Consider the following 22899-nt stretch of genomic DNA (forward strand, 5'->3'; position numbering starts at 1 on the left):
ATGGACTTTGACTGACTTGCCCGATGATCGGCGAGCCATAGAAAATAAATGGATCTTTAAGAAGAAGACGGACGCGGATGGTAATGTGACCATCTACAAAGCTCGACTTGTCGCTAAGGGTTATCGACAAGTTCAAGGGGTTGACTACGATGAGACTTTCTCACCCGTAGCGAAGCTGAAGTCCGTCCGAATCATGTTAGCAATTGCCGCATACTATGATTATGAGATATGGCAGATGGACGTCAAAACGGCATTCCTTAACGGCTTCCTTAAGGAAGAGTTGTATATGATGCAGCCGGAAGGTTTTGTCGATCCTAAGAATGCTAACAAAGTATGCAAGCTCCAGCGCTCAATCTATGGGCTGGTGCAAGCATCTCGGAGTTGGAACATTCGCTTTGATGAGATGATCAAAGCGTTTGGGTTTACACAGACTTATGGAGAAGCCTGTGTTTACAAGAAAGTGAGTGGGAGCTCTGTAGCATTTCTCATATTATATGTGGATGACATACTATTGATGGGAAATGATATAGAATTCTTGGAAAGTATAAAGGCCTATTTGAATAAGTGTTTTTCAATGAAGGACCTTGGAGAAGCTGCTTATATATTAGGCATCAAGATCTATAGAGATAGATCAAGACGCCTCATTGGTCTTTCACAGAGTACATACCTTGACAAGATATTGAAGAAGTTCAATATGGATCAGTCCAAGAAGGGGTTCTTGCCTGTATTGCAAGGTGTGCAGTTGAGCACGGCTCAATGCCCGACCACGGCAGAAGATATAGAAAAGATGAGTGTCATCCCCTATGCCTCGGCCATAGGGTCTATTATGTATGCCATGCTGTGTACCAGACCTGATGTAAACCTTGCCGTAAGTTTGGTAGGAAGGTACCAAAGTAATCCCGGCATGGAACACTGGACAGCGGTCAAGAATATCCTGAAGTACCTGAAGAGGACTAAGGATATGTTTCTCGTTTATGGAGGTGACGAAGAGCTCGTCGTAAAGGGTTACGTCGACGCTAGCTTCGACACAGATCTGGATGACTCGAAGTCACAAACCGGATACGTGTATATTTTGAATGGAGGAGCAGTAAGCTGGTGCAGTTGCAAGCAAAGCGTCGTGGCGGGATCTACATGTGAAGCGGAGTACATGGCGGCCTCGGAGGCAGCACAGGAAGCAGTCTGGATGAAGGAGTTCATTACCGACCTAGGGGTGATTCCCAATGCGTCGGGCCCGATGACTCTCTTCTGTGACAACACTGGAGCTATTGCCCTTGCGAAGGAGCCCAGGTTTCACAGGAAGACCAGGCATATCAAGCGTCGCTTCAACTCCATTCGTGAAAGTGTTCAAAATGGAGACATAGATATTTGTAAAGTACATACGGACCTGAATGTAGCAGATCCGTTGACTAAACCTCTCCCTAGAGCAAAACATGATCAACACCAGGACGCAATGGGTGTTCGATTCATCACAATGTAACTAGATTATTGACTCTAGTGCAAGTGGGAGACTGTTGGAAATATGCCCTAGAGGCAATAATAAATGGTTATTATTATATTTCTTTGTTCATGGTAATTGTCTATTGTTCATGCTATAATTGTATTATCCGGAAATCGTAATACATGTGTGAATACATAGACCACAACGTGTCCCTAGTAAGCCTCTAGTTGACTAGCTCGTTGATCAACAGATAGTCATGGTTTCCTGACTATGGACATTGGATGTCATTGATAACGGGATCACATCATTAGGAGAATGATGTGATGGACAAGACCCAATCCTAAGCATAGCATAAAAGATCGTGTAGTTTCGTTTGCTAGAGCTTTTCCAATGTCAAGTATCTTTTCCTTAGACCATGAGATCGTGCAACTCCCGGATACCGTAGGAGTGCTTTGGGTGTGCCAAACGTCACAACGTAACTGGGTGACTATAAAGGTACACTACGGGTATCTCCGAAAGTGTCTGTTGGGTTGGCACGGATCGAGACTGGGATTTGTCACTCCGTGTGACGGAGAGGTATCTCTGGGCCCACTCGGTAATGCATCATCATAATGAGCTCAATGTGACTAAGGCGTTAGTCACGGGATCATGCATTGCGGTACGAGTAAAGAGACTTGCCGGTAACGAGATTGAACAAGGTATTGGGATACCGACGATCGAATCTCGGGCAAGTAACATACCGATTGACAAAGGGAATTGCATACGGGATTGATTGAATCCTCGACATCGTGGTTCATCCGATGAGATCATCGTGGAACATGTGGGAGCCAACATGGGTATCCAGATCCCGCTGTTGGTTATTGACCGGAGAGGCGTCTCGGTCATGTCTGCATGTCTCCCGAACCCGTAGGGTCTACACACTTAAGGTTCGGTGACGCTAGGGTTGTAGAGATATGTGTATGCGGAAACCCGAAAGTTGTTCGGAGTCCCGGATGAGATCCCGGACGTCACGAGGAGTTCCGGAATGGTCCGGAGGTGAAGAATTATATATAGGAAGTCAAGTTTCGGCCACCGGGAAAGTTTCGGGGGTTACCGGTATTGTACCGGGACCACCGGAAGGGTCCCGGGGGTCCACCGGGTGGGGCCACCTATCCCGGAGGGCCCCGTGGGCTGAAGTGGGAAGGGAACCAGCCCCTAGTGGGCTGGGCGCCCCCCATGGGCCTCCCCCCTGCGCCTAGGGTTGGAAACCCTAGGGTGGGGGGCGCCCCACTTGCCGTGGGGGGCAAGTCACCCCCCTTGGCCGCCCCCCCCCCTCCAGATGGATCTTGGCCGGCGCCCCCCCCCCCTCCCAGGGTGCCTATATAAAGGGGGGGAGGGAGGGCAGCAACATTACAGCCTTGGGCGCCTCCCTCCTCCCCTGCTACACCTCTCTCTCTCGCAGAAGCTCGGCGAAGCCCTGCCGACATCCCGCTACATCCACCACCACGCCGTCGTGCTGCTGGATCTCCATCAACCTCTCCTTCCCCCTTGCTGGATCAAGAAGGAGGAGACGTCGCTGCACCGTACGTGTGTTGAACGCGGAGGTGCCGTCCGTTCGGCACTCGGTCATCGGTGATTTGGATCAGGCGAGTACGACTCCATCATCCACGTTCATTGGAACGCTTCCGCTCGCGATCTACAAGGGTATGTAGATGCACTCCTTTCCCCTCGTTGCTAGTATACTCCATAGATGCATCTTGGTGAGCGTAGGAAAATTTTAAAATTATGCTACGATTCCCAACAGATAGAAAGTCCACTTCGGGTACTTGTCAATTTCTTGGTAGATCTCTTGTGTCTTGGTCCTCCAAGAAACAAACTCGGTATCCTTATCCACCGCCGAAGCGGAATACATTGCCGCCGGTTCATGTTGTGCTCAATTACTTTGGATGACCCAAACTCTTAAAGATTATGGGATCTATGTGAAACATGTTCCATTGCTTTGTGACAATGAAAGTGCTATTAAGATTGCTCATAATCCCGTGCAACATTCTCGAACTAAGCATATTGAAGTTCGTCATCATTTCATTCGAGATCATGTTGCTAAATGAGACATTACCTTAAGCATGTTCGTACCGATAAGCAATTGGCGGATATATTCACCAAAACGCTTGATGAGAAAGTGTTTTGCCGTTTGAGAGGTGAATTGAACATAATTGATGCCGCAAACTTGGAGTAGAAACTCCATGTGGATACATGCAAGGCATGAGCCTTTGACTAATCATTGATATTTCTCTTATGATGATGATCACATGTCTTGGATATATACTTGTACCCTTGCATGCTATCTAACCCCTATATGTACTTGGATGAATCTAAATCTATGAGATTGCAAATCACTCACATTTTGAGCAATCTCTACATCACCAAGTCTCTACAATATGGTAGTTGAAGACAAGGAAGCATGGAACCTTTCAACATATCCTTTGACAATTTCTTTATATCAAATTTCATGATTGTCATTTTGGATACACAAGTGCTCTTCCTTGCAAGTCTAACCCATGTAGGTAGATGAACTCAAACTACAAGTGGTGCTCCCACCTCTTGATGAGCTACATCAACCTTGAGCATCCTACACAAGTTCAACTACATGATCAAGATCAACACCACCACCCAAGGTATGTTATTCCATCTTAGAGAAGCTTTACCCCAAGTCATGGGTCAAAGCAGCTCAACAAGATGTGAATACATCAAAATGCTTAAACGAAAGATGGTAACCCCATTTTGAGCTTAAACGATGAGTATGACCTATGATCAAGTGTTCTCACTTGACTCCTAAGTCAATATACTCTAACATAGGTGACTTTGTCGCCGACCAATTCTAGATGAAGTTCTCTAGTGTTTCTCTCAGTTCTTGCATTTGTTTCTTGCATGTGTGTTTCCCTTTAATCAAAAAAAAGTCATCTAGACTTCTTTTCTTTGCTATGTTCTGCATTCCCTGCATCCAATTCATTGCAAATCTTCCAGTTAATTCCTTGCAAATCTTTGTGAGATCTTATTTGCCTAGTGAGCTGAGATGACAAATGTTTTCTCTGAGTTGAATTCGGACTCGCCGATTTGTTTCTTTTGGCTGAACCGAATCCATCTCGGTGCCACCAAACTAAATAACTCGGCGTAACCGAATTCAATACTAAGAAAACACTTTGCCATTTGCATCCTGCACATATGTTCCAGCTCCACTCGATGATTCTTGTCCTCTACCTGCATCACATTCTATATGCTGCTTTGTTATGTGACTCAAGGACCAAACCTATTTGACTCACACTCCAGAAGATCCCTTCTTGGAAATTGATGTCAAAGGGGGAGAGAGAGATCACATCAAAGGGAGAGAGAGAATTCCCAGATGCTTGGTACCCATAGAGGAGAGAAGTCACATCTCTTCAAGAGGGGAAAGACATGTTAGTATATGTTATGATCGCTTTGGTCTAATTTCCTTGTTTTGCTCTGATTTTATTTTCCCTATCTTCTCCCATTATCTCATATAAGATTCAGGGGGAGAAAGACATCTAAGGGAAGGAAATCTTTGAATTCATTGCATATCTTTTTGGGGACATGTCTATATCCAATAGAGTACCTAGTACTCACTCTCTACATGTCATCCCAATCTTGGTACTCTTGTGGTTTGTTGTTTGCTCTGTTTAGTAGATGTTCTTGTGTTATCTAACCTTGTTACTCAGGTTCATCACTTCCAAAGCTAGCTCAAGACCACAAGGTAAGTATATGCATCACACTCATGTGCATGAGGATCTCTTGCTGATGTACATATTGTTTGCAAGAAGGACTCATGAACATGAGGGTATATTTCCTGTATCTACATCATCTGCTCTGATCATTTGCTCCGATGCATATAGCCAAGATACATGTAACTCACTGCTTGCTCTGTCATGTTTATGCATTCACATGCTCTTACATTCCATACTCACATGTTTGCATACATGTAGGGGGGCCTATGCATGTTACATGTCTTTCCAAAGCTTTACTTGCTATTCCTTATATCTTTATCTAAAGCTTTGATGTATGTTGTCATCAATGACCAAAAAGGGGGAGATTGAAAGCACAAGTGCTCCCTGGGTGATGTTGGTAATTAATGTCAACATATCTCTTGTTGGACTAATATTTTATCAGTGTATCTTAGTTGAGTTCAATAGTGGAGTGGCATGGACAAGAGGATGTGGAACCCCTTCAAGATGCTAAGGACAAAGATTGGCAAAAGCTCAAGACTCTACATTTTCATTTTAGTGATCCAAGATCACATTGAGTCCATCAGAAAGCCAATACTATTAAAAGGGGATGAGGTGTTGCTTAATGGCTTGCTTGCTCAAAAGTGCTTAGTGATATGCTCCACAACCCTCAACCACTTTCTCATTTCCACATATGTCCTAAACCTAAAGTCAAACTCGGCCCCACCGATTTGATCTATCCGGCGCCACTGAGTTCACTTGACATAGCCACTGCCAGAAACCCTAATCAGTTCGGTCTCACCAATGGGATCTCGGTCTCACCGAGATGGGCTTGCAAACTCTCTGTTGCATGTTGCATTTATTTCGTTCCCACCGAGATAAGCAATCGGCCCCACCGAGTTTGCTTGACCAACTCTCTGTTTGCTCATTACCAAAATCGGTCTCACCGAGTTTGCGTAATCGGTCAAACCGAGTTGAGGTTTTACCCTAACCCTAGCACATCGGTCTCACCGAGTTGATCATGTCGGTCCCACCGAAAACTCTAACGTTCACATTTTGAACCATATCGGTCTGACCGAGTTTCTCGATTCGGTCCCACCGAGTTTGGTGAATTGTGTGTAACGGCTAGATTTTGTGCGGAGGCTATATATACCCCTCCACCCATCCTCCATTCGTGTAGAAAGCCATCAGAACGTGCCTACACTTCCAGCATACATTTTCTGAGAGAGAACCACCTACTCATGTGTTGAGACCAAGACATTTCATTCCAACCACAAGAATCTTGATCTCTAGCCTTCCCCAAGTTGCTTTCTACTCAAATCACCTTTCCACCATATCCAAATCTATGAGAGAGAGTTGAGTGTTGGGGAGACTATCATTTGAAGCACAAGAGCAAGGAGTTCATCATCAACACACCATCTATTACCTTTTGGAGAGTGGTGTCTCCTAGATTGGTTAGGTGTAACTTGGGAGCCTCCGTCAAGATTGTGGAGTTGAACCAAGGAGTTTGTAAGGGCAAGGAGATCGCCTACTTTGTGAAGATCTACCCGAGTGAGGCAAGTCCTTCGTGGGCGATGGCCATGGTGGGATAGACAAGGTTGCTTCTTCGTGGACCCTTCGTGGGTGGAGCCCTCCGTGGACTCGCGCAACCGTTACCCTTCGTGGGTTGAAGTCTCCACCAACATGGATGTACGATAGCACCACCTATCGGAACAACGCCAAAGATCTCCGTGTCTCCAATTGCGTTTGCACACTCCAATCCCATCCCTTTACTTTCTTGCAACTTGCATGCTTTACTTTCCGCTGCTCATATACTCTTGCCATGCTTGCTTGAAATGTATTGTGAATGTTTAAACATGTGCTAAAACTCCACCTTAACTTGAAGAAATTAAAAATTGCTACTTTTCTTTTTTGAGGGTCTAATCACCCCCCCCCCTCTAGACACCTCTTCTCGATCCTTTCACGATGCCTCCCTCCGCCAACCTACAACGCAGCAGCTCCCGCGCCACGATGATCGCATCTCGCATGTTCGCCTGCTCCTGACGAGTGTGTGGTGTTGTTGCCGCAGCGCCCAAAGATCGCGCGGTGGTGGCGCACGTACGCCATGGGGCGAGGGTGGCCGGTGCCGGCTCGCGCCGCCCATGTCCTGCGGCGTTGGGAGGCGTGCGGGCCGCCTGGAGTGTGGAGTAGAGGTCTTCCTGGGCGGACGGTACCACCTGGGCGGGCCATGCAGCCCAGTGCTCGGCATGAGCCCTCAAATCATCGGCCATCTGAGCTAAAGGGCGGTGGCGGATCAACTAGAAGAAGAGAGCCCCCGACGCACCCCTACCTGGCGCGCCAAATGTCGGATTTAGGGTTCCGCAGACCCTTGAGAGGTTCGAACTCTGGGGTGCGCGCGAAGAACTCGTCCTCCCCTGCCTACACGCTCACCGAATCCACAACCTAGCTAGACGAACCCAACGAACAAGAGACACAGCAGTTTATCCTGGTTCGGGCCATCTTGCGGTGTAATACCCTACTCCAGCTTTGTGGTGGATTGCCTCGAGGGGCTGACGATGAACTAGTACAGTGGATGAACAGCCTCAGGAGGTGAGTTGTTCTTGAGCTCGTATGAGCTGGTGAGTTGGTCAGGGTGGAATGGATCTGATCCCGTCTATGGTGGTGGCTAAGTCCTATTTATAGTGGCCTTGGTCCTCTTCCCAAATGTAGGCGGGCATGGATCCTAGAACGGCCAAATTCGAAGGGAGACAACTATTACAAGTTATCCTGACAAAAGTAGTCTTCGCCTGCAAAGGCCTCTGGTGGTGACGCTGTGGTGGGCTCCGCGATGACCTCCATCCTGCCGTCCTGGCGGTCTTGGTCTTGTTGCACCGATATGGAAATCTTTGCTTGATTCCTCAGGAACCCATGCCTGCGCTTGCCTCCTTGGCACCAAAGAGGAAGCTGGTACACTGCGCCCGCTGGCGCCCGCCTGGCCTTGGTCGTCATGGCTCACGTCATATGAGCCTCGCGAGGTGCACCTTGCATAGATATCTCCGCTCCTCGAGAGGCAGCCTGCAGGTGAGGCCGCCCCCCAGGGAGGTCTTAGTGTCGCCCTCCTCGTGAGGCTTGGCCCCTCGCGAGGGTCTTGAGTTGTTGTTGACGAAGTTGGGTCGTACCAGGCCGTCGACGAAGCCACGCCGTGGGCCGCAGGCAGGCAAGTCTGGGTACCCCCGTTCCCAGAACGCGACAATATTCATCATATAACAGTCATAACCTAGGGCGATACGGCACTAGCTCCAGTTGATAAATATAATGTAGACATGTATTCCGTAAATAGTCATACATGCTTATGGAAAGAACTTGCATGACATCTTTTGTCCTACCCTCCCATGGCAGCGGGGTCCTATTGGAAACTAAGGGATATTAAGGCCTCCTTTTGATAGACAACCGGAACAAAGCATTAACACATGGTGAATACATGAACTCCTGAAACTACGGTCATCACCGGGAAGTGTCCCGACTATTGTCCCTCCGGGGTTGCCGGATCATAACACGTAGTAGGTGACTATAACTTGCAAGATCGGATCTAGAACATAGATATAATGGTGATAACATAAACGGTTCAGATCTGAAATCATGCCACCCGGGCCCAAAGTGACAAGCATTAAGCATGGCAAAGTCATAGCAACATCAATCTCAGAACATAATGGATACTAGGGATCATGCCTTAACAAAACTAACTCGATTACATGATGAATCTCATCCAACTCCTCACCGACCAGCGAGCCTACGAAGGAATTACTCACTCCCGGTGGGGAGCATCATGGAATTGGCGATGGAGAAGGGTTGGTGATGACGAAGATCGAAGATCCCCCTCTCCGGAGCCCCAAACGGACTCCAGATCTGGCCTCCCGATGAAGAACAGGAGGTGGCGGCGGCTCCGTCTCGTGAAACGCGATAATTCTTTCTTCTTGATTTTTTCTGGAAATATGTGATTTTATAGTATCAAGGTTGGAGTCTGCGGGGCCACTAGGTGGGGACAACCCACCTGGGCGCGCCCTGGTGGGTTGTGCGCACCCAGGTGCCCCCCTCCGGTGGATCTTGGCTCCGAAAATTCTTATTTATTGAATAAAAAATCCTCGCAAAGTTTCGTTCCAATCCGAGAACTTTTATTTCTGCACAAAAACAACACCATGGTAGTTCTACTGAAAACAGCGTCAGTCCGGGTTAGTTTCATTCAAATCATGCAAATTAGAGTCCAAAACAAGAGGGAAAGCGTTAGGAAAAGTAGATACGACGGAGACGTATCATTGGGCTTGTTCTTGAGTGTTCCTCTTGTGATTTCCCCTCTTGTCCTTTGTGTTCTTCGCGTTCTTTGTGGAGCCCCCTCCAATTCGTGAAAGATCTCCACTCACAACACCAGTATTGTCCTTCGGGCCTGGGGCGGACGGGCCATGGTACCCTGGTTCCCACTGGGCTGACAACGTGGATGATCTTGTTCAACACTTGCACACCAGCATACCACACATCTAAGCATACTACCAATCCATCTATGACCACTAGTTACCAATGCTTCCCAGCATAAAAACAACCCCTAGCATGCTTCAAATCCATCACAACTAGCTACTACAACATCACAGTCAAACAGATCGGAAGATCTAACCCTACCACATCGACAGATCTAGGTAGAACCAGTAGAGAAGGAGGGTGATTGAACCTACAAACGCCATCGGAAGAGCCGCGGAGGAGGTGCTTGGCACGTCGGAGAAGAGGAGCAGTCGATTCGCCGCCGCTGTCAACCGGTCGACGGAGTAGTTGCACCGCTTACCTCTCGTCGAAGTGGATCCGCGCCAGAGGGAAAGCACGAGAGAGGGGAAATGTTGGCGGGAGTTTTGCCGCGGCGGTCACCCTGCCTATATAGGGCGACTGCGGTGACTCGAATTCGTCCCGCCGCTTTTTCAGAGAAGCGCCATTGCTCGCGCCATCTCCCTGCCTACATCTGCACAGCGCAGCATTCCCCTCCCCTGCACCGCTCGAGCCTGGCTCGCTGTAAACTATCGATTCGGCCGTTCCCAGCGGGCCTGGTTGAGCACTGCTTTAAGATTTGTGTGAACCAAGATTTAGATGCGGGTCAGGCAAGCAAACAGACCGAAAACTGCGCAGGCCTGGCTGGGCCTAATCCAAGATGGCCGGCGGCGCAGTGCCGGTTAGGTATACCCCCTCTCTTCTCCAGCATCTGTTCAAGATTGCTAGGTTTGGAATAGAACCTAGGGGCCACAAGCAGGAGGTGCCCGATTTCAGTTCGATTCGATCCAATTTCGTTTAGATCTGTAATACTGGTCGACCATGATTCGGGCCGGGAGCGGAGTCCGACAAGATCTCCGTCCGGCGAGACTCATATAAATTGCTCTCAGAGGCTTTTTGGTTTTGTCTTGCAACAAATCGCAGGCTATTACAACGTTTTGATCGATGTCGAGCTCAATTTCATCCGAGGAGCAGCGGAAGGCGATGATAGCTGATACGGCCGTAATTGACGATGATGCAGCCAGCGCGGTGCAGCAGAAGGAGGTGATAAAGAAAAAGACGAAGAAGAAGACTTTTCGGCTGCCAGACGACGAGTTGGAGCTAATCTTGGCTTTCAAGCCATCCGTACATTACCCTGATCCCATCTTCTCCCCGGTGCTAGAGGAGAAGCTGCCCGACACCGTTCGGGGAGTGCGGGCCACCATGGCGAAGGCTGATGCGCTGTTGGAAAAGAACCATGATTCAATAAGCTCTGAGCATGCGAGGATTCAGGCGGAGTACCAGGCTAAAGGGTATGCTACTTACCAAGCCGAGGTCACCGACGACGAGGAAGAAATCATTCAAGTTCCTAGACGTGGACGGAGAAGACACCGGCCTGGAGTAGTGAAGCGTAAAGGAGAGATCAAGAAGATAAATTAAGGGTAAGGTGTACAAACATCATGTTAATTGGTCGTTTTTTTCTTGCATAAAACATCGGTTTCTCATTAGGTGCTCTGCAAAATAAAAACGGCCATAGAACATAGCTTTTTTATTCTGAAATCTACATTAGGTTTGTGGACTGCTGTCACTAAAAAGTTCGTCTGGCCAACCATGCCTGTGTGATTTTCGGAGGGATTGTCATTATAAACTATGCATGATATTGTCTCATCGCTTATTCATGGTTATATGTGTTGTAGGGTACCAGGCTAATTGGTGTACTGCTGGAGCTAAGTTCGGTGTACTGCTAATCGTTTATATTGGTGTTTAATCAATGAGGCTTAATAATTCAGTTCAGTGTACTTTTTTATACTCAGCCATGTTTGGAAAGATATTAAATGTTTCGTATCACTATAAAAGGTATTATGTATTCCTTGTGAGTTGCAGCAGAAATTAGTAGCAATCAAGCAGTTTTACGTATTTCCCACCAAAAAGAACTTTGTGCACATGAAAAGCTTCCTAACAAATGACATGAAGTACATTGTGTAAGTACACAAGTATTAGCCAGTGCTGAGTCATTGAGTTTTTGTTCTGTATTTACCCTGCATCTCCTGTAGCTGCAATCTTATGGACCCATCCAATTCAATCCCTGCCAACGTCTTGGCTATGATTCTCAACGGGCACGGTTGATCTGCATTAGCTTCAATAGGACTAGAGTTTTCTGCCATAGCTTCATCCATGGAGTAGATATTAAATGGAACAGGAATCATACCCTTTAATCTTGTAATACATATGCGGGCTCAACCGTTGGACATCAACGACAGAGATACAATGGCATGTAAGCATTGAACTATAGTGGAAACTTAGAAGCAAAGGGACGCTTTGCGGCACTGTTTGTTTTCTGCCGGTTGATGATGGAGCTCTTTTGCATGTTTGACATGAATTGTTTTCTACTAAATGCAGAATACTTGTAACCTCACATCTAATAAAACGAAAACCGTGAGACATCCCCATTAACATCATGATCCCATAAAACCATAGTTTCTTTCTTCCAACCAACCCCCAAAAATTCAACATGTATGCTGCATATGCACTGAAGAAAAATTGAACAGATAAAAGATCATTCTTGTTGACATCAGGTGTTTTTTTTTTGAATAGTTTGGATAGCTTAGTACATGTGTCACGTGGTTGTTTGAAATCAGGTCTTTGGTAATGCCCTAAACAGCTTTGATTCTGCACAATGCTCCTAAATAGTAAAACGTTGGTGTACAAATGCCATCTAAACTATGCAACAGGAAGGTCCAGGTAATATAGCATAAAGCACAACAATTTAGTAAATCTTTACAGCTCCATTTATGGTTTGCACTAAATTGTTTTAGCAAATGTTCACAATTAATTCATTTAGGGATCCAACCTACAAAACTTCTCAACCATCCTCTCACTACCACGTGTCCTGATAAGGAAGAGGAGTAGAAGAATTCAATATGGACTACATACGGAGCAAAATGAGTGAATCTACACTCTAAACTACGTCTATTATACATCTGTATGTAGTCTATATTAAAATCTCTAAAAAAAGACTTATATTTAGGAATGGAGAGAGTATGAGTCATCCAGTGAGCAATTCAGAGCATTGTCTCTGCTAAAATAAGCTGTAAATCACACTGAACTAATTTTATGTAAAGATGGCATCTTAAATGCAAAATAGTAGGGCTATATACTCACTCGGAGACTTCCTTGCAAACATTCAGTACCACCTAATTTAGATTGTATTGTTCCTTCAGTTCCAGAGAAACATCAACTCATTTCCTCAACTGTAGAGCATATGCTATAGATATATCACAAAACTACATATTTGTATGCACCAGAATCACCATCTAGTATGACCACCCAAGCAAGCCAACATGAATTACTGGGTTTATCCAGCACCACAAAACTTTGTTTGTCAATATTAAAATAGACTAGCTGGGCAAAGGCGCGGTGCCGCCGCGCCCGTGAAATGCCCGTTAGTGGGTAGGGTATTGGCGGGTATGGGTAGGGCATGAGGGTGCCCCTTATTGGCTTAGTTATGATTCATACGATTGCCCCCTTCTCTGCTTCGATAAAAGGTAATGTCCTACCTGACTGAACCAAAAGATGGTTGTCTGCATTTCATTCTCCTCTTTACAATGGTCTCAAAGTTCCTAATTAATTTTAATTTATGTTATGAGTGTCTATTCCAAAATGCGGAAACTCTGCAATTTATATTTATGTAAGTTCTGAAAGTTTCTGTAATCCTGTGCATCAATGCGCCAGCAAAGCCGAAGAAAATGCTTAAAAAAGATCAGCAAGCATATGCATGCAACAAAGTAACACTAAAGCCTGAAATAAATAAATAAAGGAAGCAAAGGCTAATTAGGAGCACCTAGCAAAGAAACACATATTGCTGCTTCTTAGTATGATTCAGAAGTCTGAAAAAATATTTTACTAACATGACATGGCACAATTGGAAAGAAAAAAACTTTAAAGAGCAAATTACTAATACATCATGCAATAATCCAAGTAAACTCCTAGTAGCATTGCTTGTTACAGAAACAAACAGATCATGTGTACTTGAAACATTCAAGATCTAGCATCAGGAACGTGTTTTTAGCAGTAAATTGCTCCTAACATACAGTTGTTTCTACAGCTCCTCAACATGAGAATTTTGTGATGCGACTTCCCTTGTTCTCACAGCCAAGCAGAGGAAATGATAAATTTAATCTGCAAATACAAAACTACTACTCCCTCCATCCCATAATATAAGACTTTTTTTGACACTACATTAGTGTGAAAAAACGTTTTACATTATGAGATAGAGGGAGTATACTATATGAGTTAGAGCTCCATTCGCTATATTCTTTGAAAATCTTATTAATAAGCGGAAATTCATTATGGGTCGTACTACCATATGATCTCATTATCGGATCTGTTGGTTCACATTGGGATGGGAGCACAAAGCTGTATATCTTTCAGTATTGCGGTTGCAAGCTTCCGTATTGAACAGTAATACTACTATATGCAAGTATGAGGCATATCGCTGCTTCCTTTATGATTTAACTAGCAAAAGGGCCCATGCGTTGCAACGGGTAGAAAAGAGAAAATGCAAACACCCATGCCTGCTAAAACAACTATATACAAGGTCACTAAAGACAACTATTTTTCCATGATATAAATGTAAAGTGGAGCATAAGTTGGTGAAGAAGTAATCCAAAAGATGAATGTTGAGTGGAACATAGGTTGATGAAGAAGTAATCCAACCGGTACATCATTTTATTCATTATATCCAGAAGCATGATGCAACGAAAGCTAATTAATTGTCCAAATCTGTGATGGAAAGAAATATAAGAACTAAGTGGTTGATAACTCGCATCTTGCCAGACAGCATATATGACCATCGATGTGAATGAAAACATTAAAAGGCGATAAAACTACTTTTTCCAGAATAATAGACCACCGCAATCATGGGAGTCCAGTTAACAATTTTCATTGAAACTAAAAGCATTATTGAATAGAGCAAATAAACTGCAACTTTATGAATTCTATTGACCAGTTTGTTTTGTCATGATGGTTCTGCTCATAAGGATCACGTGATGTCGCCATGGCTACTGAAAACTATGTCACCAGTAGCTGTTACGACAATACCACGATCTTGTAAATTATCCTTGTAAGAACATAAAGTTTTCTGAAGAAAGATGTCCCATTGGGAAATGCATCATTCTCACCGCATACTGAGGTGCATGCCGACGCGTGTAAGATGGCGGCCGAGGTTCTGGTTTCCTCGCCCGATGAGGCAGATCCCGCGTCACACAGGGGACATGGCATGGGTAGCGGAGGATGCTTGAGGTGGCTGCACGGGCTACCGCCCCGGTGGTGGGGACACTGCATAAATGGGAGGGCTGATGTTGCAGCAGGCATGGAGTGGCGGCGACACCCAAGCACGTATTGCGCATTGAAATGTCACACAAAGGTTTCACACGACTGATTCAACACTCGCGCGAGGGAGAGAGACGTGCTAGTTTTTTTCTGTAAAAGGAAAAGAAACGGAGGTGAGAGACGTACGTAAAAAAGTAGAGGGGGAGAAGGACAATATATGAAGCGGGCTGGAGCAGATGGTAGACGGCCAACCTGGCGTCCTGGCCGTTGTCGACAGCCACCGCCATGAACTGTCGTCTCTGACCTCACTGATGTTAGGCCTCAAGTCAACCCGATGCTTGAAATCAAGTTGTGTGCATGCTTCAAAATTCAGTTCAGAAGCTGCAAGTGTTCAAAGTTCAGTTCAGAAGGTACCTGCAAGTATTCAAAATTAAGAATATTCACATCATAGCAAAACAGAGAAGGGAGAGAAGGAACGACCAGGATGTAAGCTTAATGCTAGCACTCAATTTGATGGTTGACCATCTTGCTTACTCAACATGCAGATTAATTGTAGTTTATTAATCATAATATGTGCTATTCTACCATAGGTATTAACACAAGCACTGTCCTGCTAGAAAGAACAATGCACTGGAATCAGAATAGACACCAGAGAAACTCGCTGCAAATCATGCCAAATAGAGATGAACATACATGAAGCCATACATCCATTACCCAGAACCAAGAATACCATGGTATGAGGGGGAATGAGTGCCATAGCATGGAGCTACCGCAGGTTCAGTCAGAAAGACACAATTGGTAGTAATAGAAATCAAGTGCTTGATCAATTGATATACTAACGATAGGAAAGTGTAGTACCAGTTCAAGTTTGTAGTACACAATGGGAATGTCACCTCTATATCAAAAAGATGATACCTTGAATAACTCCATGAACTGTGACACAAATATAAGACTGATGAGTAAAATCGGCATTGACATATCACAGTACAGGAAAACAATTAGCATACACACGATACATGGAGGAAATTGTAAGTATATATAATGCAGAAGATCAAGCCAGGTCACAACACCATTATAGAAGATACTACCAGGCGGGAGGTTAGAACACAGTAGAAGCGTTGGACCTGTATGACAATTAACAAAAGAAATTCACCTGCTTCCCGTTCGGTACCACCTCAAGCTTTTTAAAATCCCCGTCAACAACATATTTTCTGCCTAATAGAAAACAAATCAATTAAGTGTAGTTCTTGTAATCAACCACAATATGATAAGAGTTCTCTTTTATGGAAAGAAGACATGAGCATTCATTTGAAGTTTGTGCTTTTACCATGTGCCATTTCCCCCCAGCATATCCCCTGTTTCTCAGTTGTAAAGGTACACAATTGACTGTGCTACTTTTTTATACCATAGTAAGCGGCTTTGTTATATGGTTCCCTAAAACATAGTACAATTTATTGCTACCATAATTTTCTGATATGAGTCTGGTTAGCTTTTGTTATCTGTTCGCCAACACTTTTCTCACTCTTGGGTTTATTTATAGGCATCAGAACACAAAGAGAAAAATTGGCATGCCTTCTTCGGCAGGTTTGACACTTCACAGATAGTAGTAACAACATCAAATCCTCTTCTTTCTTCAACTCTTGTAGCACTGCCGACGCCTTTGATGCGGAACATCTTGACCCTTCCTGGTGATGAATGTGATCTCTATATAAAATGATAATAGGTTCAACGCTAGAATTGGTCTAAAGTCATTTGACACTTCCAGGGAGCACTAAAAGGATTTGTACCAGGCATTTCACATCAAAGTGTGACATCTTCACTGGGTGCCTGTTTATTGGTGGCTATGATTCACTCATTGGAGTAGATTCCCCAAAAAATGGGGAGGCCGGAGGCACATTGGAAACCCATCCAGAGTTGGCCTGCAGAGTTGGGAGTATATAGTCAATGTTATCAGGACTTTGCAGATTCAACTTCTCAAGCAAAATCATAGTAAAATTGAATCGTTTTACACATTATGAACATTCAGAAGCAGCGAACAAACCTATTAGGCATCTATTGACTGTTGCTAAATTGTGTCTGACAGCATCTCCAGTAGCTTGTGTATATTTGGATGTCTATATATCCATATAGACAATGGTCTAAAAAGATTCCCTCATATAGACATCCAGTTTTGCAACAGAACGTCTATATACAGAACATCTATATTCTCTCTCTAATATTTTAGTATTATTTTGTAACTACCAATTCAACTACCATTTTAACAGTAATTCAACAATTTACTTATTACAATGTTAACGGCTACTTTTCAAACGGCTATATTTTCAACAGACACTTTTCAAACGGCTCTATTTCCAACGGCTCCATTCCAACAGCTCTATTCCAACGGCTATATTCCAGGCCTATATATACCACCCCTTCTCACCTCTCTCAAATCATTCCATCTTGTGCTTGTCTCATCTCTCTTCCGAGTCCGCTTGTCTCCTCTCCTACAACACAATGAGTGAAACAGTGTTTGTTTTGGATATGCTCATGAATTCGTCGTCGTCGTCTTCATCGGACAAGCACGAACTAATTCTTGCAGCATTTGCGGAGTGCGATGAGGAAGAGGAGGCAAATGCTCGACGTCATGGCGGTTCCACGCTGGGACAGCAGTATTTGTATCGCGGAAGAGATGCTGGATTTGTTCTACTGTGGGACGACTACTTCAAAGAAAATCCCACCTTTCCCGAAAGTTATTTTTGTCGAAGGTTAGTATTACTACAATATTCTGTATCTGCCTATTTTTCATCTCCCTATCTCATGTGTTTATTCGCACAGGTATAGAATGTCTCGTAATTTATTTAATCGCATAGCTGAAGCAGCACTTGAGCATAATAGTTATTTTAAGCAAAAAAGAAATTCTGCTGGAGCTCTTGGATTGCATCCTCTGCAAAAGATGACAGCTGCAATGCGACTGCTAACGTATGGATATGCCGCCGATGCCGCGGATGAGTATTGTCGGTCTGGAGAATCTACTAATCTAGCATCTTGCAAAAAGTTTGTGATAGCTATTTGTGAAGTCTTTGGGGACCAGTATCTGAGATCTCCAAATGGAGAAGATACTGCTAGATTACTTGACATAGGGGAGCAAAGAGGTTTTCCTGGTATGTTAGGGTGTATAGATTGCATGCATTGGACTTGGAAAAATTGTCCTAAAAAATGGCATGGCATGTTTAAAGGTCATGTGAATAAGCCCACAATGATTCTGGAGGCAGTTGCATCGAAGGATCTTTGGATTTGGCATGCATTCTTTGGTTTACCAGGGTCTCTCAATGACATAAATGTTCTTCAACGTTCACCTCTGTTTGCAAAGCTATCCGAAGGTCAAGCTCCAGAAGTGAATTATACCATCAATGGTCATCCGTACACAATGGGGTATTACCTTGCAGATGGTATATACCCACCATGGGCAACATTTGTGAAGACCATACCATCTCCAGAAGGCAGAAAAAAGAAACATTTCGCCAAAAGACAAGAGGGAGCCAGAAAGGATGTGGAGAGAGCCTTTGGAGTTCTGCAATCCCGCTTTGCTATTGTTCGGGGACCTGCCAAAGGTTGGAAACGCAAAGAAATTGGTGATCTAATGAAAGCTTGCATCATAATGCACAATATGATAGTTGACGACGAGCGAGACAGCGGTCCACGAGACTACAACTACGACTCTATGGGAGTAAAGGTGGTCCCATCTCGTTCTCATGCGGAACAATTGAGTGTGTTTATTCAAATGAATCAACGGATCACAAACAGAGCATTTCACTCTCTGCTTCAAGATGATCTAGTTGAGCACATCTGGCAGAAGTTTGGAGATGAATGATTATGTACGCAGTTGTAATAATGTAGTTGAATCTTATCATGTACTATTTCAGTTATGGCATAATGCAATGTTTCCAATATACTGCAATGCTTTCACAACTAGTTTAGACAATAAGCAGTTCACACGGCAAATAGTTGACATGACAAATAGTTTACACGACAAACCTGATGTGTTCTATCGGCGAGCGGCAATCTCATTCTGCTTGTTGATGTAGAATTGTTGTTGTGCCCCACTCATAGTACTAGTGTCCATGGACATGATCTTCTCTTCTAACTCAAACTGTTTCTGTGCCATCTCCCTCTCCTTGATTGTCATTTGCCTCTCCCTCTCTTGGTTTGCCATCTGTCTCTCCCTCTCCTGGTTTGCCATCTGCCTCTCCTGCAATGCAATTTGCTTCTCCTGCAATTCAAATGCTCGCTCATAACGAGCATTCTTCGCGGCCTCTTTCGCCTCGGCCTTCTCTAGCTTTTGTGCCCACACAGTTTCTAATGATAACTTGGGAGCAAGAGCATCGGAAGCAGAAGCTTTAACTTTCCGTAAACGTTCTTTATCTCGCTTATTACCATCAGGCCTTATCTCTGTATCAAGAGCATCAGTGGATCCGAAGTCTTCATCATTAGAAGTTGTACCTGGACTTGCATCCGAGGTCTTCTTCTGCTTTTTCGGAGGCCCCTTCGAAACCACACGATTCTCCCACTTCGGATGCTTTTGCAACTCTAACCAGCAATGCATTAATGCAAATGGCCTGTTTTTAGGATCTTTGGACTTGTATAAAACAAGTGCCTGGGCTTGCTACACAAATAAAAAGGCTATTAAACTCTCACAAAACATATGAAAGTTTAGAACCAAACTAAAAAGATGGATGCGTACCTGCTGAGCGATAGTTACCCCACTTTGGTTTCTATTAAGAATTTGCTGATAGTATCCACAAAACTTGCTGACTTGTTCATTAATAGTGCTCCAACGACAAGTGATTGCATTTTGAACACGCACCGGCCATGACACTTTCTTGCGCGTGCTGTAGTAATCATAAATCCTACCCCAATAAGAATTTGATGATTGATCTGTCCCTATCACAGCATCCAGACTGGTGTGCAACCATGCTGCCACCAACAATTCATCCTCTTGACTAGACCAATTCTTTCCTTTAGTGGATTTTGCTTTGGCAGATGCAGACACTTCTTGAGTTGGTGGCATCTCTTGCTCCCCAACTGGACTATCTGGCACTTGTGGTGATACACCGAAGTTCAACATGTCGAGAAAACGCTCGTCTCCTTCCATCTGCAAAAAATGGCAGAAATTTCATATGACAATACATCAGCAGTAGCAGCATACAGGGGCAGCAAAATTCACTCTTGATCTTCAGTAGCAGCATACAATTTCACATGACAATACATCACCAAACTAGCATCAACAATATCAATCTTCAGTATGCACACATGTTTAGCAGCAAAATTCAGCATGCACACATATTTAGCAGCAGCAGTAGCAGCCCCCTCCCTCGACCCAGACGCGGCGGCGACGGCGACCCCGCCCTCGACCCAAACCCCCGACCGCAGCGCCCCCGACCTCCACCCCAATCCCCGAGCAGCGCCCCCACCCACCCCCCCCCCCCCCACCCCAACCCCCGAGCGGCGCCCCCTCCCTCGACCCAGACACGGCAGCGGTGGCGACCCATACGCGGCGGCGGCAACCCGTATGCGGCGGCGGCGACGGCCAGATCCACAAAGGTTGGATCCTATCCTCTCATCCCTCTCTCGCCGGGAGGAGAAATTGAGCATACCTCGCCTCGGGATGTTGTGGTGTGGCGCGACGACGACCTCGCGGCGGCGTCCTCTTTGTCTCCAGAGCAAGCGACTTGGCGGGAGAAAGGGCGACGGAGTTGGCGGGAGGGAGAAAAAGTGGCTGCGGTTGAGCTATGGACGATGCCTTCACATCGTCCAGGCCTGGACATTGTGGAGGTGGATTTAGAAGATGTGCATGTTTGGACATCTATTTACACAAGCTGTTGGACCTCCATTTTGGGCTCACATTGTGAAAAAGTAGTATAGACAATCATATAGACAAGCTATTGGAGACGCTCTTTAAGGTGAGGAAGTCATCAGAGAAGCTGTTGTGTGAATTGAACATGTACACAACGCCCATGGGTGCTGCCCCCACTCAAAAAAATCTCGCATATAAATCAACCAGTGGAGAGCATGCGCATGCCACCGAACGCTGACGCGGTCTGGAGGTTGTTGTTGGCCACGGCCACGGGCGTGTGATGGCCGGGCACGGCTCATGCACCTCCTCCGGAGGTAGGAGGAGCTCGCCCAGTGAGGTTGCCGCTAATGCTCGGGATGCTGGAGGCGCGCGCCGTCGAGGTTGCTGGGCGGCCGTCGTTGGCGGGGGTTGGGTGCACTGGATGGACGCCGATGAGCAGCTCGTCCGTGCTCCCCGCATGGCCGACGAGCAGCTAATCCATGCTCCACCCCGCCATGCGTTCCGCAAGGTGATGCAGCCGGGGGACTCTCACCAGCTGGATCCCATGGCCTTGATCTGTTCCTTTGGTTGGGAACAATAAACAATGAAAAAAATAAAGTGGTCCTGAAAATATGCTATTAGCGTGCTATAGCGCGCTACAACTTGCTATTAATAAGACATTGTACATGAATTAATTTAACAAGGCAATTCTCTACACACTATAGCGTGCTATTAGCGGCGCTATAGCGTGCTATTTTTTTCCAATGGGAACAACTCGACATCGGCAGGGATGGAAAAGGCATGGGAATTTGGTCGTGCTCGTCCTCGGCGACGAAGGGAACCGGAAGGAGGCCAACTACAGGTGGAAGGCATGGAAATTTGGTGCGTGCTCATCCTCGGCGATGAAGGGAACTAAGGCCGGCGGCAGGTGGAGCACAGCGGCCGGGCGTTGCGTGAGATGCGACGAATCCTGCCGATCTCGACCGGATTTGGCGACGGCAGAACGCGGACGGACACCGCAGAGAGGATGGATGTGGGTGTGGCGGCGGCGGAGGAACCCTCATGTTCTGGGGTTTTTGATTTTTTGCCCCTTCTTACTTTGTACTTTGACAATCTGCCACCGATTACTTTGTAATTGATTTTTTGCCCCACGTTACTTCACACCTTGATCTTTTGCCCCTGTCAAGTGGGACCCATGATGAAATCCCCAATTTTCCCTCATGGGAATTTGGTACGTGCTCGTCCTCGGCGACGAAGGGAACCGGAAGGAGGCCAACTACAGGTGGAAGGCATGGAAATTTGGTGCGTGCTCATCCTCGGCGATGAAGGGAACTAAGGCCGGCGGCAGGTGGAGCACAGTGGCCGGGCGTCGCACGAGATGCGACGAATCCTGCCGATCTCGACCGGATTTGGCGACGGCAGAACGCAGACGGACACCGCAGAGAGGATGGATGTGGGTGTGGCGGTGGCGGAGGAACCCTCATGTTCTGGGGTTTTTGATTTTTTGCCCCTTCTTACTTTGTACTTTGACAATCTGCCACCGGTTACTTTGTAATTGATTTTTTGCCACACGTTACTTCACACCTTGATCTTTTGCCCCTGTCAAGTGGGACCCATGATGAAATCCCCAATTTGCCCTTTGCATCGATTGACCACGCCACGGGACAACATTGATCCCCGAGTTAATTGCAAGGAACTACCACACTTCAGCACGTTGTAACGGATCAGTCCCACTAGTCGCTTCTGTTGCAAATCAGTACCATCTCAGAGCCTAATTGTTGCAAAACGGTCTAAACCACCGTATCATACTGTATTGATGCTGTTTCTGACCAGGAGGGCCCGCCTGTCGGGTGACACGTGCCATATGTTTTTGCAGAAAGCCCCCTTGCATTATATTTAATCATGCACATGCACTTTGCGGAAGTCCCGCTTGTGCGCGCGCGACGCTGTCACCACACCAGCCAAGCTCAGTTATTCAGACTAGGATACTAATGCTTTATATCTTTTACTGTTAATAAATAAAACAAAAAGAAAAATGACGATGCCACCAGGATTCAAACCTGCGCCAGCGACGGACGGCGTGCGCACACTAACCAACACCAACACCTCACACA

General features: G+C 45.7%; 2 protein-coding genes and 1 long non-coding RNA gene across 15 annotated transcripts; 1 reads left to right on the forward strand and 2 right to left on the reverse strand.

The window, feature by feature from the left end:
* Positions 1-10431: 10431 nt before the first annotated feature.
* Positions 10432-11671, reverse strand: LOC123079988 (uncharacterized). The gene is made up of 2 exons (XR_006438165.1): positions 10966-11671; positions 10432-10881 (listed from the first exon to the last, which is right to left on the reverse strand). It is a non-coding gene; the product is annotated as an uncharacterized lncRNA (long non-coding RNA).
* A 3551-nt stretch (positions 11672-15222) lies between these two features.
* LOC123079986 (glutathione S-transferase T3) lies at positions 15223-20893 on the reverse strand. 13 transcript variants are annotated; one of them, XM_044502834.1, is made up of 9 exons: positions 20607-20893; positions 19694-20104; positions 18988-19615; positions 18392-18554; positions 17393-17456; positions 16758-16889; positions 16124-16655; positions 15829-15903; positions 15223-15384 (listed from the first exon to the last, which is right to left on the reverse strand). In XM_044502834.1, exons 1-3 carry the CDS (start codon positions 20775-20777, stop codon positions 18998-19000), a joined length of 1200 nt encoding a protein of 399 aa, XP_044358769.1. In that variant the 5' UTR covers positions 20778-20893; the 3' UTR covers positions 15223-15384; positions 15829-15903; positions 16124-16655; positions 16758-16889; positions 17393-17456; positions 18392-18554; positions 18988-18997. The 13 variants fall into 13 exon arrangements, with proteins under 13 accessions (XP_044358769.1, XP_044358766.1, XP_044358768.1 ...); XM_044502831.1 differs by having other exon boundaries at positions 16124-16674; XM_044502833.1 differs by lacking the exon at positions 17393-17456.
* Positions 16669-18824, forward strand: LOC123079985 (uncharacterized). Its single transcript, XM_044502829.1, has 2 exons — positions 16669-17717; positions 17788-18824. Exons 1-2 carry the CDS (start codon positions 17467-17469, stop codon positions 18821-18823), a joined length of 1287 nt encoding a protein of 428 aa, XP_044358764.1. The 5' UTR covers positions 16669-17466; the 3' UTR covers position 18824.
* Positions 20894-22899: the final 2006 nt, after the last annotated feature.

The sequence above is a fragment of the Triticum aestivum genome, chromosome 3D, assembly GCF_018294505.1.
Source record: "Triticum aestivum cultivar Chinese Spring chromosome 3D, IWGSC CS RefSeq v2.1, whole genome shotgun sequence".
In the NCBI taxonomy this organism is placed as follows: Eukaryota; Viridiplantae; Streptophyta; class Magnoliopsida; order Poales; family Poaceae; genus Triticum; species Triticum aestivum.